General features: G+C 38.0%; 1 protein-coding gene across 1 annotated transcript; it reads left to right on the forward strand.

The window, feature by feature from the left end:
* Nucleotides 1-200: 200 nt before the first annotated feature.
* LOC142173597 (uncharacterized) lies at nt 201-887 on the forward strand. The gene has a single exon (XM_075239219.1). It carries the CDS (start codon nt 201-203, stop codon nt 885-887), a length of 687 nt encoding a protein of 228 aa, XP_075095320.1.
* The last annotated feature ends 14252 nt before the right edge of the window (nt 888-15139 follow it).

Raw genomic sequence — 15139 nt, forward strand, 5'->3', positions numbered from 1 at the left:
TAATAGATGGTTAAACATTAGGAAATAAGATGCTGCCACTTGGCATTAGTTAGTTATAGCCGGTGAAATTCATTCTCAATACAAAGAAGAAAATTCTCAAAGTGTCTTCTCCCTTATCATTTTGGCATGCTATCAGAGCAGGTTTAATATGCTCTTTACACTTTGAATCAAATTTTCATTCTCCTCTTTTTCTCTATACAATGAGTACTGTTTCCAAACCTACTGATACACTAGCTTCAACTACAGATTCTTCTACTATAGCTGGTACTGGATCTACTGCTTCAGGGATGACTGGTGTAGTGAATTCAGCTCATTCTTACTATCTTCATCCCTCGAATTATCCAGGGATGAATCTTGTCTCTTCAGTGTTCGATGGAAAGAGTTATGAGGGCTGGAGAAGAGCTACGGTAATAGCATTATCTGCTAAGAACAAGCTAGGTTTCATTAATGGATCCCTAGTTGTTCCAACTGCTGATTCTGGGCTTCAAAAGCACTGGGCTCGCTGTAATGACATGGTATTGTCATGGCTGCTCAAATCTTTGTCAAAGGAAATTGCAGAGAGTGTCTTGTATTCCCAAAGTGCCAAAGATCTTGGAGATCTTTGGGAAGACTTGGAAGATAGGTTTGGTCAGACAAATAGGGTAAAATTCTCCCAATTGCAGAAAGAGTTAAGTGCAGTAATTCAAGGTAATTGTAGTGTATCAAGCTACTTCACTAAAATGAAAAGTTCATGGGATGAATTAGATGCTTTAAACACTTTTTCTGCTTGTGTTTGTGAATGTGATTGTGGAGCTAAGGCTAAAAACCTAAAGACACATCAAGATGAGAAGCTACTGCAGTTTTTGATGGGTCTAAATGAGACTTTAATTGAGGTGGTCGCAAAATAGCTGGTGTGAAATAGTTTGTGACCGAATCGATCCGTAATTTGCGACTACCGCTGTCGGAAAGACAAAAAAGGAAAACAACTAATAAATGTCAACTGTCCGACTGACGCGGTCGTAAATAATTTAAATTAAATATTTATTATATATTAAATTCCCATTACGTCACTCGCAAAAGGTATAATAATTATTATTTTATGTAATTTTTCTCACCAGAACGGCCTCAAATAATATATAGTACTTTTATTATATTTAACTTTTTCACTACTGTGGTCGCAAATATAATTTAATATTATTTATTTATTTATTTATATTTTCCACCATTGTGGTCGCAATTCGAATTTAATATTAATTATTTATTTATCTTTTCCACTACCGCGGTCACAAAATTAATTTTAAATTATTTAATTTTGTTTAATTTTTCTACTACACCAGTCGCAAATGTTCCTTAATCTGGAAAATTACTAAGCACTTTGCGACTGCCGTAGTAGAAAATTTGGAAATATTTTGCTAGATTCCAGCTGTTTTAAAGCAACAACATCTGTCAATACTAAACAATCAATCCACCATTCCAACCAATCAATCCACCATTTCAACTAATCAAACTCATAAAATGCAAACAATTATAAAAAAACATAAACATTTGTAACTAAAACATCCAAACACAAGTTAAACATTCAGGCACCATTCAATCTAGTCTAGAACATTATTATCATAGTCAAGTGCAAACATTACCAAGTCTAAACATCCAACCACAACAAATAATGTCTCAAACATCACAACCACAACAAACTAAAACTCACTATCGCTGTCATCCTCGCCATTCAAAGGATCAAATTGACGTGTGCTCATAAGTTTCTCCACTAGACTCTGCAATTTGTTAAAATTTGCACGATCTTCTTTCCGTTCCTCCTTCAACTCATCAACTTCTTTTCGTAATGCTCTACCTCTTCTTGATTCTGCAAATAATTCACATCATCAGACAACAATATCGTAGGACGACCTACGGAATGTGTGATCCAAGACCGTAGGTTCTACCCTTCTTTGCGCCACCAACCACATGCGCCCATATTGAAGCTACATCATTAAGTGACACTTGGGTTAAGCTACCATCCTCAGAATCGGGTTGACTTTGACGCCATTCCTCCAAACCTTTTTAATAGGCTTCCTGATATTAAAATTTTAAGAATTAAATTATGTTATACTAACAGTGCGAAGCACCAATAAATAAATTATGTTAACTTTTCACGATTTTTTAAGAGATAAAAAAAAGATTATTGGGACTCTAAAATATAATAATAATAATAATAATAATAATAATAATAATAATAATAATAATAATAATAATAATAATAATAATAATAATAATAATAATAATAATAATAATAATAATAATAATAATAATAATGTCACGACCCAAAATCCAATTAGTCGTGATGGCACCTAACCCAACCCGTTAGGTAAGCCAACTATCCACTATCCATTATCCACTGTCCAAATCCAATGTAATTTAACAAGACAATAAAGTAAAAGGAAATATCTAAATCTTATACATTCCCCAACGAATGGTAGTACAAATTATGAGCTTCTAAGAACAGAGTTTACAAAGATGGTATGAAGTAAATACATCATCTGTTTGAAAAGTACATAAACAGAGTTTTATGAATCTAAGGCTACCATGAACAAGAAACAGCTACCACTGGAACGCAGGTACGCCTTCAATTCCGTCTCCCGTCGAGCACAACAACATCAGCATCCAATATTTGCACGCAAGGTGCAGAAGTGTAGTATGAGTACAACCGACCCCATGTACTCAATAAGTAACAAACCTAACCTTAGATTGAAAGTAGTGTCGAGCTTGTACCAAGGTTAGGTCCCAACTTCAATAACCAACAATAGTTCATAACAACTTAAACAAGTAATACCTTAAGTAACTCAACAATCAAATGATCAGCAAAAACATAATTTCTAAAAATAGTTCTGCCTTTCAAGTACATCAATGAAAACCCAAATCGTTTACCGGAATTGCCAAAAATATGAATAAGTTTGAAAACAATAATTTTCCCAAAGTCCTTTCAATAATAATTAAAATGTTTCATTTTTCTTTCTAGATAACCAATGTAAAACAAATGCATCACTATGCCTATCTGCCAACATGTGTGAGAAATCATGAATGATGTAATATCGTACAACATGAGGAAAAATACATCTTTATGCATATATGTCATGTATGCATGTCAATGTAATATATCTCAGAGATGAACTCATATGCATACTCTCAGAGTATCAATTCACTTAGTCATCCCCATCACTCATTCCTCACAGTCACTCAATCCTCCCAATCGCTCGGTACTCGCACTCAGTAGGTACTTGCGCCCACTAGGGGTGTGTACAGACTCTGGAGGGGCTCCTTCAGCCCAAGCGCTATAATCTGCACGGACAACTAACGTGCTCTAGTATCAATATTTGTATCTGCATGGACAACTCACGTACTATAATAAGCCAATCTGGCCTGCTGCGGCGTGCAGCCCGATCCCATAATAATCAAGTATATAAAGCCAATATGGCATGCTGCGACGTATAGTCCGATCCCATAATTATCCTCACAATCCGGCCCTCGGCCTCATTCAGTCATCAATCTCTCCATTCTCTCTCTCATGGGCTCACAATGTCATCAAAATAGCCCGAAAATGATGATATGATGTATAAATAAATAACAACAGAGACTGAGATATGATATGTAATGACATGAATATAACTGAATATGAATTTTCAATTTAAAACAAATAATTCACAGCAATATGACCTATGCGGGTCTCAATAATACTGGCAAATAGCCTCAACATAATTTTTAATATGATTCTCAGCTCAATTTCTTTAGCACATAAAACTATATAGAAAATGCCAAGATTATTTGACTACAAAATTTCACGATAACAATTATGTCACAATTTCCATCGTGCACGCCCACACGCCCGTCACCTAGCATATGCGTCACCTCCCAATAATTTACATAATACATATATTCAGGGTTCATACCCTCAGCTCCAAGATTAGAAGAGTTACTTACCTCGAACAAGCCGAATCCAATGTCGAGCAAGCTAAACAATGCTCCAAAAATTTCATTCTGCGCGTATCAACTTCCGAACGGATCGAATCTAGTCACAATTAATTCGATTCAATCAATTCAAATTATAAGAATTAATTCCATATGAAAATACTAATTTTTCAACAAAATCTGAAATTGCACTCAAAAATCGCCGTGGGGCCCACGTCTCGGAACCCGACAAAAGTTATAAAATATGAATGCCCATCCAACCACGAGTCCAACCATATAAATTTCACCAAATTCCGACATAAACTCGACCCTCAAATCTCCAAATTAAACCAAGAGGGTTTTTCTAAAGTTTTCAACTTAATTCACTCATTAAATGATGGATTCAAAGGCATAATCATGGAAATTAATCAAAACTGGATAAGAATCACTCACCCCAAACACCCACGCAAGAATCTCTCCAAACATCGCCTTCTACCGAGCTCCCAATTTGATTATGTATTATGAACTCAAAACCCCCGTTTTGGAACTTTTAATTCTGCCCAGAAATGCCTTCATCGCGTTCGCGACCATAGCTTCGCGTTCGCGAAGCACGAAAATGTGCTGCCAAGATTCCTTCTTCGCGATCATGATCTCCTCATCGCGTTCGCGATGGGCAGATCCCAACAGCCCAAAATCCTTCTTCGTGAATGTGTGAGACCCTTCGCGTTTGCGAAGAACAACACCAGACACCAGTTCCAGCAGTTGCAAAACAAGGAAAAATGATCTGAAAGCATCCCGAAACTCACCCGAGCCCCTCGGACCTCAACTAAACATACCATCAAGTCCCAAAATATCATATGAACTTAGTCGAACCCTCAAATCACCTCAAACAATGCTAGAACAACGAATCATATCCCAATTCAAGCCTAATGAACTTTGAAATTTCAAATTTCTACAAACGACGCCGGAACCTACCAAGTCAAGTCCGATTGATCTCAAATTTTGCACACAAGTCATAAATGACATAACAGACCTATTAAAATTTTCAGAATTGAATTTTGAACCCGATATCAAAAAGTCAACCCCCGGTCAAACTTCCCAAAAATTTGACTTTCGCCATTCCAAGCCTAATTTCACTACGGACCTCCAAATAATTTTTCGGACACGCTCCTAAATCCAAAATTACCTTACTGAGCTATTGGAATCATTAAAATTCGAATTCGACGTCCTTTACACATAAATCAACATCCGGTCGACTTTTCCAACTTAAGCATTCCGTTAAGAGACTAAGTATCTCAATTCATTCTGAAATCTCTCCGTACCCGAACTAATTACCCCGGTAAGTCATACAACAACAATAAGGTATAAATTGAGCAGTAAATGGGGAAACGAGGCTGTAATACTCAAAACGACCGACCGTGTCATTACATTCTCCCTCACTTAAACAAGCGTTCGTCCTCGAACGTGCCAAGAATTATTTCCAAGCCACCAAATCACTATTCTATCTTACCACGCACTTACCCGGGGGTGATCCCACGTCACCCTATTCTACATAGGCCTGACAACACAATACAACAGAAAATCCTTAATTTAACCTTAGCTCAAAAACCTTGGAATTCAATTCCCAACCTTCAGAATTTCTTTTCAAGACACGAATCTTACATTTACACACTGTATGAGTCTGAACAAGCTACATCGAACTATAACTATAATCACGGATATAATCACCCACCATATTACACAACTCGCCCGCTCGTAGCACCATTTCTGATCACAGTAACTTACTCCAAACCAACAAAGTACTAGCATTAAACCCCATATCGAACAAAACCTCATCCCAACACCTTCATACACTGTTGATAATAAAAAAACACGTAGAAACTTGTAACTATTCATCAGATCCACCAGTTGTGGAGCTTCCTCTCCTTAGACAAGAACCATAGCAAATTTCTAAGCCGACTTTCAATATTATCCTTCCGAATATACTGTAATCAAACATGATAATACCCATTCTAGGTCCGATGAGCTTATATTATTAAACACAACTATCCCACATTAGCGCTACATCAATATAACTCCAGCTACCACTGCGCAATCTGTGTACCCAAATATGGAAGATGTCTCATGGAAGAAAACCATATTGCAAGTTCAACAAGCACCACTACAACCACAATGTTACAACCAACTCCTCAAATTTTGTGAAGAGGATAACCGTAGGTGCATGTGCACAATTGTAGAGGAAAGAAATTAATGAATTAGATAAATTATCATAGAGATAAAATTCCCACACACTACACGGACAACTCACGTGCCAATAATATAAATCTCCTGGCATGGTCACAGGCCTCCAGTCCCAACATATCATACAGGAGAAATTAAACAAGTACACTTGTATATGATAATGAAATAAGATTCTCATGCTCCTGGACTGGTATAAATACACGTCATAGTGTAAGCATGTGCAATGTCTGCTATCACACTTCAAATCGGCAATTTAACGCGGAAATAGTAACTACCCCATTTATTCAGGGAATTAGTTTCTTTGTAACCTCAAATATAGCCCAGATAGTTCTCAGCAAAGGTAAGAATACGAAAAACGTTATAACTTTACGTTTAACAGTCAACTCTAGGCATATCATAGCCTAAGCATTCTTTCGAGTACAAATACTTGCCCCAATGCCCACATATTGGCTCAAACCTCACATGTATACACACTTATAGTGCGTAGTTATCACAAATAATTAACGCAACTAGTACCTCTACTGAGTTAAAATAAAATACTCACCTTAAATAGGCCGTAACCCGAAACAATATACTTCTGAGAACTCCTAGTCTCCCAATTCATCGAACACATGAATCACCGTAATTGATCCCAACTCCAGCACTAGAATGACTAACACATCTCATGAGGAATACTTTCATAATTCTTCCGTGCCACATAGCAATAATTTGAATATCAACAGTCTATCATCCAGGTGAGTACTGCAATACCGATGAACATCCGTAAGTCAAAACAAAACGCGCTTTCTGAAATGCACACCCATCTCTGGAATTACCGAGCAGTTATAACATTCATCGAAATATCTAAAACTGACCATGTTGTCCAACATTCGTTACCTTCTCCTCAAGACTGAACTGTCACCCTGTACATGTAAATCCTAATCTCGCACAACACATCATATCTATTATGCCATCATGTGATAAGCACAAGAATCCCATTGTCAACTCTGAGTCACCAGCAAATTATATACTTGGTTAGTTAGAAACCTTCTCTTGCTTCCTTCCAGGAGGAAATCACAATACACAACACGTTTCCCACGCCCGTAGAAAATATCCGGTTCAAACCATGGAAGAAACCATCAAGAACACTTTGAAATCCATCTGCACATAACCAAGCTATTAGAACTAAATTTCTCTAACTTGACCAAACCACGTAGGTCACCAAAACCCAAGAATATTTCCACAAGTCTTGACACCATCCAACTTAAATCTCAGATTTTAGTCATAAACAAATCTGCCAAAAATTCTCAATTGTTATATATTAAATCTCGAATCCATTAGAACTTTCTCGAGAGTCACCCTCTTTGTTCAAATCCACATTACACAGCCCAAATGGGCCAAAACACAGGTGCCCCATTAGCACAACAATACTCAAAGAAGTAACTCTACTTTAATACCACCTATCAAATTCATACCCCGTGTGCACTATATCATTCACAAATAACAACTCATTCATGCCACGATTTTCATATACTCATAATGCGCAATATAACCCATATCCAGAAATTTCCTTACTCGAGTCATTCTCGAACTCCACCTCTGCAAGTCATCAATGATTCCCAAGTATACTTCAGACTAAAACAAAAAAATTGGCACATAACCATGAATTAAATTGTCAATAGCAGACTCCCTCACCTGGCTCAAAGCCATCAATTAAATCACTCGATAAATCGCAGTACCCATACTCTATTACTTCCTTAATACCGCAATCAGTTCAACGAAAATTCTTCTCAGGCCCATGCAACACCAACCATAAAATACCTCAATCATCCGCTAATCTCGCATTCATTCTCTTAACACTCAAGTCAACTTTCCCAACCAGATTCAAATTCAAGTCTCAACACATACGCCCTACTGGCAGAAAAGAAACTCTCTATTCACATCATAAGGAACATACCTACGTAGATTACTCCGCAGGAGATAACCCACGTGTTTAGCCTCAAATTGGTATCTTGTTATACCCTTTCGTAATTACAATTACTATGAAATCACTTAATCTTTCTGAGTCCAAACTCATTAACCAGACATGAGAATTTAATTTGTCCCAAAATTTAACAACGTGAAAGATCCTCCAAAACATTCATACCCGAGACTGTACGTCACATCAAAACGAAAATAAAGCACCCAATGGCCTTCCTTTACATTTCAAGGAAACACTTCTCATCACATTCAAATTGTCTTAACGCATCATGCAGTTACATCATACTCATCAAAAATCCATTCCACCGCTCATCGAGCCACAAATTCCACTCGTAGGGGAATTACCGGACATATGAGTCCAAATGTACATGTTACAACTGAAGCTACCGAGCCTAAGCTGCGGTCTAAACTTGGCCTCAAGTTCTCCCGATTGGCCCATCACTAAAACACATAATACAAATCTCGAACCTCGTTCATAGAATCATAAGCCGGTGATGCACATCTAATACCGAGTGCTCATGTACGTATACGAATGCGTGGAAGGAATTCAAAGAGTTATGTCTCAAGCTGAATCAATTCCGCACGATAAGGAAAGAAAGATGGGAAGTATATATCCTAAATGCCCTGTAGCCTCTCGAAGATAGGTATGGACGTCATCATACCGATCCGCAAGACTCTACTAGACATTTGCTCATGACTTATAGAACCTATGAACCTAGAGCTCTGATACCACCCTATCACTACCCAAAATCCAACTAGCCGTGATGGCACCTAACCCAACATGTTAGGTAAGCCAACTATCCACTGTCCAATTCTAATGTATTTTAACAAGACAATTAAGTAAAAGAAAATATCTAAATCTTATACATTCCCCAACGAATGGTAGTACAAATTATGAGCTTCTAAGAACAGAGTTTACAAAGCTGGTATGAAGTAAATACATCATCTGTTTGAAAAGTATATAAACAGAGTTTTATGAATCTAAGGCTACCATGAATAAGAGGCATCTACCCGGAGCGCAGGTACGTCTTCAATTTCGTCTCCCGTCGAGCACAACAACATCAGCATCCAATATCTGTACGCAAGGTGCAGAAGTATAGTATGAGTACAACTGACCCCATGTACTCAATAAGTAACAAACCTAACCTTAGGTTGAAAGTAGTGACGAGCTTGTACCAAGGTCGGGTCCCAACATCCATAACCAACAATAGTTCATAACAACTTAAACAAGTAATGCTAGAAGTACTCAACAATCAAATGCTCAGCAAAAACATGATTTTTGAAAATATTTCTGCCTTTCAAGTACATCAATAAAAACCCAAATCGTTTACTGGAATTGCCAAAAATACGAATACGTTTGAAAACAATAATTTTCCCAAAATCCTTTCAATAATAATTAAGATGTTTCATTTTTCTTTCTAGATAACCAGTGTAAAATAAATGCATCACTATGCCCATCTGCCAACATGTGTGAGAAATCATGAATGATGTAATATCGTACAGGATGAGGAAAAATACATATTTATGCATATATGTCATGTGTGCATGTCAATGCAATGTATCTTGGAGATGAACTCATCTGCATACTCTCAGAGTATCAATTAACTCAGTCCTCCCCATCACTTAGTCCTCACAGTCACTCAATCCTCCCAATCACTCGGCACTCACACTCGCACTCGGCACTCAGCACTCGCAGTCAGTAGGCTGTGCTCACTGGGGGTGTGTACAGACTCCGGAGGGGCTCCTTCAGCCCTAGCGCTATAATCTGCACGGACAACTCACGTGCTATAGTATCAATATATGTATCCGCATGGACAACTCACGTGCTATAATAAGCCAATCTGGCCTGCTGTGGCATGCAACCCGATCCCATAATAATAAAGTATATAAAGCCAATATGGCCTACCGCGACATGTAGCCCGATCCCATAATTATCCTCACAATGAGGCCCTCGGCCTCACTCAGTCATCAATCTCTCCAGTCTCTCTCTCATGGGCTCACAATGTCATGAAAATAGCGCGAAAATGATGATATGATATATAAATAAATAATAACAGAGACTGAGATATGATATGTAATGACATGAATATGTTGAGTATGAATTTTCAATTTAAAAATAATTCACAGCAATATGACCTCTGCGGGTCTCAATAATACTGGCAAATAGCCTCAACATAATTTTTAATATGATTCTCAGCTCAATTTCTTTAGCACATAAAACTATATAGAAAATGCCAAGATTATTTGACTACAAAATTCCACGATAACAATTATGTCACAATTTCCATCGTGCACGCCCACACGCCCGTCACCTAGCATATGCGTCACCTCCCAATAATTCACATAATACATATATTCAGGGTTCATACCCTCAGCTCCAAGATTAGAAGAGTTACTTACCTCGAACAAGCCGAATCCAATGTCGAGCAAGCTAAACAATGCCCCAAAAATTCCATTCTGCGCGTATCAACTTTCGAACGGCTTGAATCTAGTCACAATTAATTCGATTCAATCAATTCAAATTATAGGAATTAATTCCATATGAAAATACTAATTTTCCAACAAAATTCGAAATTGCACTTAAAAATCGCCCCTGGGGCCCATGTCTTGGAACCCGACAAAAGTTACAAAATATGAACGCCCATCCAACCACGAGTCCAACCATATAAATTTCACCAAATTCTGACATAAGCTCGACCCTCAAATCTCCAAATTAATCCAAGAGGGTTTTTCTAAAGTTTTCAACTTAATTCACCCATTAATTGATGGATTCAAAGGCATAATCATGGAAATTAATCAAAACTGGATAAGAATCACTCACCCCAAACACCCACGCAAGAATCTCTCCAAACATCGCCTTCTATCGAGCTCCCAATTTGATTATATATTATGAACTCAAAACCCCCGTTTTGGAACTTTTAATTCTGCCCAGAAATGCCTTCATCGCGTTCGCGGCCATAGCTTCGCGTTCGCGAAGCACGAAAATGTGCTGCCAAGATTCCTTCTTCGCGATCATGATCTCCTCATCGCGTTCGCGATGGGCAGATCCCAACAGCCCAAAATCCTTCTTCGTGAATGTGTGAGACCCTTCGCGTTTGCGAAGAACAACACCAGACACCAGTTCCAGCAGTTGCAAAACAAGGAAAAATGATCTGAAAGCATCCCGAAACTCACCCGAGCCCCTCGGACCTCAACTAAACATACCATCAAGTCCCAAAATATCATATGAACTTAGTCGAACCCTCAAATCACCTCAAACAAGGCTAAAACAACGAATCATATCCCAATTCAAGCCTAATGAACTTTGAAATTTCAAATTTCTACAAACGACGTCGGAACCTATCAAGTAAAGTCCGATTGATCTCAAATTTTGCACATAAGTCATAAATGATATAACGGACCTATTAAAATTTTTAGAATTGGATTTTGACCCCGATATCAAAAAGTCAAACCCCCCGGTCAAACTTCCCAAAAATTCGATTTTCGCCATTCCAAGCCTAATTCCACTACGGATCTCCAAATAATTTTTCGGACACACTCCTAAGTCCAAAATTACCATACTGAGCTATTGGAATCATCAAAATTCGAATTCGACGTCATTTACACATAAATCAACATCCGATCGACTTTTCCAACTTAAGCTTTCCGTTAAGAGACTAAGTATCTCAATTCATTTCGAAATCTCTCCGGACCCGAACTAATTACCTCGGCAAGTCATACAACAACAATAAGGTATAAATTGAGCAGTAAATGGGGAAACGAGGCTGTAATACTCAAAACGACTGACCGTGTCATTACATTCTCCCTCACTTAAACATGCGTTCGTCCTCGAACGTGCCAAGAATTATTTTCAAGCCACCAAATCACTATTCTATCTTACCACGCACGTACCCGGGGGTGATCCCACGTCACCCTATTCTACATAGGCCTGACAACACAATACAACAGAAAATCCTTAATTTAACTTTAGCTCAAAAACCTTGGAATTCAATTCCCAACCTTCAGAATTTCTTTTCAAGACACGAATCTTACATTTACACATTGTATGAGTCTGAACAAGCTGCATCGAACTATAACTATAATCACGGATATAATCACCCAACATATTACACAACTCGCCCGCTCGTAGCACCATTTCTGATCACAGTAACTTACTCCAAACCAACCAAGTACTAGTATTAAACCCCATATCGAACAAAACCTCATCCCAACACCTTCATACACTATTGATAATAAAAAACACGTAGAAACTTGTAACCATTCATCAGATCCACCAGTTGTGGAGCTCCCTCTCCTTAGACAAGAACCATAGCAAATTTCTAAGCCGACTTTCAATATTATCCTTCTGAATATACTGTAATCAAACATGATAGTACCCATTCTAGGTCCGATGAGCTTATATTATTAAACACAACTATCCCACATACACGCTACATCAATATAACTCCATCCACCACTGCGCAATCTGTGTACCCAAATATGGGAGATGTCTCATGAAAGAGAACCATATTGCAAGTTCAACAAGCACCACTACAACCACAATGTTACAACCAACTCCTCAAATTTCATGAAGAGGATAACCGTAGGTGCATGTGCACAATTGTAGAGGAAGGAAATTAATGAATCAGATAAATTATCATAGAGATAAAATTCCCACACACTGCACGGACAACTTACGTACCAATAATATAAATCGCCTGGCATGGTCATAGGCCTCCAATCCCAGCATATCATATAGGAGCAATTAAACAAGTACACTTTATATGATAATGAAATAAGATTCTCATGCTCCTGGACTGGTATAAATACACGTCATAGTGTAAGCATGTGCAATGTCTGCTATCACACTTCAAATCAGCAAGTTAACGCGAAAATAGTAACTACCCCATTTATTCAGGGAATTAGTCTCTTTGTAACCTCAAGTGTAGCCCAGATAGTTCTCAACAAAGGTAAGAACACGAAAAATGTTATAACTTTACGTTTAAAAGTCAACTCTAGGCATATCATAGCCTAAGCATTCTTTCGAGTACAAATACCTTACCCAATGCCCACATATTGGCTCAAACCTCACATATATGTACACTTATAGTGCGTAGCTATCATAAATAATTAACGCAACTAGTGCCTCCATTGAGTTAAAATAAAATACTCACCTCAAATAGGCCGCAACCCGAAATAATATACTTCTTAGAACTCCCAGTCTCCTAATTCATCGAACACATGAATCACCGTAATTGATCCCAACTCCAACACTAGAATGACTAACACATCTTCCATTCATGATAATCCCATGAGATATACTTTCATAATTCTTCCGTGCCACATAGCAATAATTTGAATATCAGCAGTCTATCAACCAGGTGAGTACTGCAATACCGATGAACATCCGTAAGTCAAAACACAATGCGCCTTCTGAAATGCGCACCTTTCTCTGTAATTACCGAGCAGTTATAACATTCATCGAAATATCTGAAACTGACCATGCTGTCCAACATTCGTTACCTTCTCTTCAAGACTGAACTGTCACCTTGTACATGTAAATCCAAACCTCGCACAACACACCACATCTATTATGCCATCATGTGACAAGCACAAGAATCCCATTATCAACTCTGAGTCACCAGCAAATTACACACCGGGTTAGTTAGAAACCTTCCTCTTGCTTCCTTCCAGGAGGAAATCACATTACACAATACGTTTCCTACACCAGTAGAAAATATCAGGTTCAAACCATGGTAGAAACCATCAATAACACTTTGAAATCCATCTGCACATAACCAAGCTATAAGAACTAAATTCCTCTAACTCGACCAAACCATGTAGGTCACCAAAATCCAAGAATATTGCCACAAATCTCGACACCATCAAACTTAAATCTCAGATTTTAGTCAAAAACAAATCCGCCAAAAATTCTCAATTGTTACATATTAAATCTCGAATCCATTAGAACTTTCTCGAGAGTCACCCCCTTTGTTCAAATCCACATTATACCGCCCAAATGGGCCAAAAGATATGTGCCCTATTAGCACAACAACACTCAAAGAAGTAACTCTACTTTAATACCACCTATCAAATTCATACCCCGTGCGCACTACATCATTCACAAATAACAACTCACTCATCCCACGACATTCATATACACATAAAGCATAATATAACCCATATCCAGAAATTTCCTTACTCGAGTCATTCTCGAACTTCACCTCTGCAAGTCATCACTGATTCCCAAGTATACTTCAGACCAAAACAAAAAATTTGACACATAACCATTAATTGAATTGTCAATAGCAGGCTCCCCCACCTGGCTCAAAGCCATCAAGTAAAACACTCGATAATTCGCAGTACCCATACTCTATTACTGCCTTAATACCGTAGTCAGTTCAACAAAAATTCTTCTCAGGCCCATGCAACACCAACCATAAAATACCACAATCATCCGCTAATCTCGCATTCATTCTCTTAACACTCAAGTCAACTTTCTCAACCAGATTCAAATTCAAGTCTCAACACATACGTCCCATTGGCAGAAAAGAAACTCACTATTCACATCATAAGGAACACACCTACGTAGATTACTCCGCAGGAGATAACCCATCTGCTTAGCCTCAAATTGGTATCTTGCTATACCCTTTCGCAATTACAATTACTATGAAATCACTTAATCTTTCTGAGTCCAAACTCATTAACCAGACATGAGAATTTAATTTATCCCAAAATTTAACAACGTGAAAGATCCTTCAAAACATTCATACTCGAGACTGTATGTCATATCAAAACAAAAATAAGCACCCAATGGCCTTCCTTTACATTTCAAGAAAACACTTCTCGTCACATTCAAATCGTCTTAACACATCCCGTAGTTACATCATACTCATCACAAAGCCATTCCACTGCTCATCGAGCCACAAATTCAACTCGTAGGGGCATTACAGGACATATAAGTCTAAATGTACATGTTACAACTAAAGCTACCGAGACTAAACTGCGGTCTAAATCTGGCCTCAAGTCCTCCAGACTGGCC

Source organism: Nicotiana tabacum, chromosome 19 (genome assembly GCF_000715075.1).
Source record: "Nicotiana tabacum cultivar K326 chromosome 19, ASM71507v2, whole genome shotgun sequence".
NCBI classification, from domain to species: Eukaryota; Viridiplantae; Streptophyta; class Magnoliopsida; order Solanales; family Solanaceae; genus Nicotiana; species Nicotiana tabacum.

Bases quoted from the DNA above. Each gene is read 5' to 3' on its own strand.
- LOC142173597 (XM_075239219.1), top strand. From the start codon at position 201: ATGAGTACTGTTTCCAAACCTACTGATACACTAGCTTCAACTACAGAT.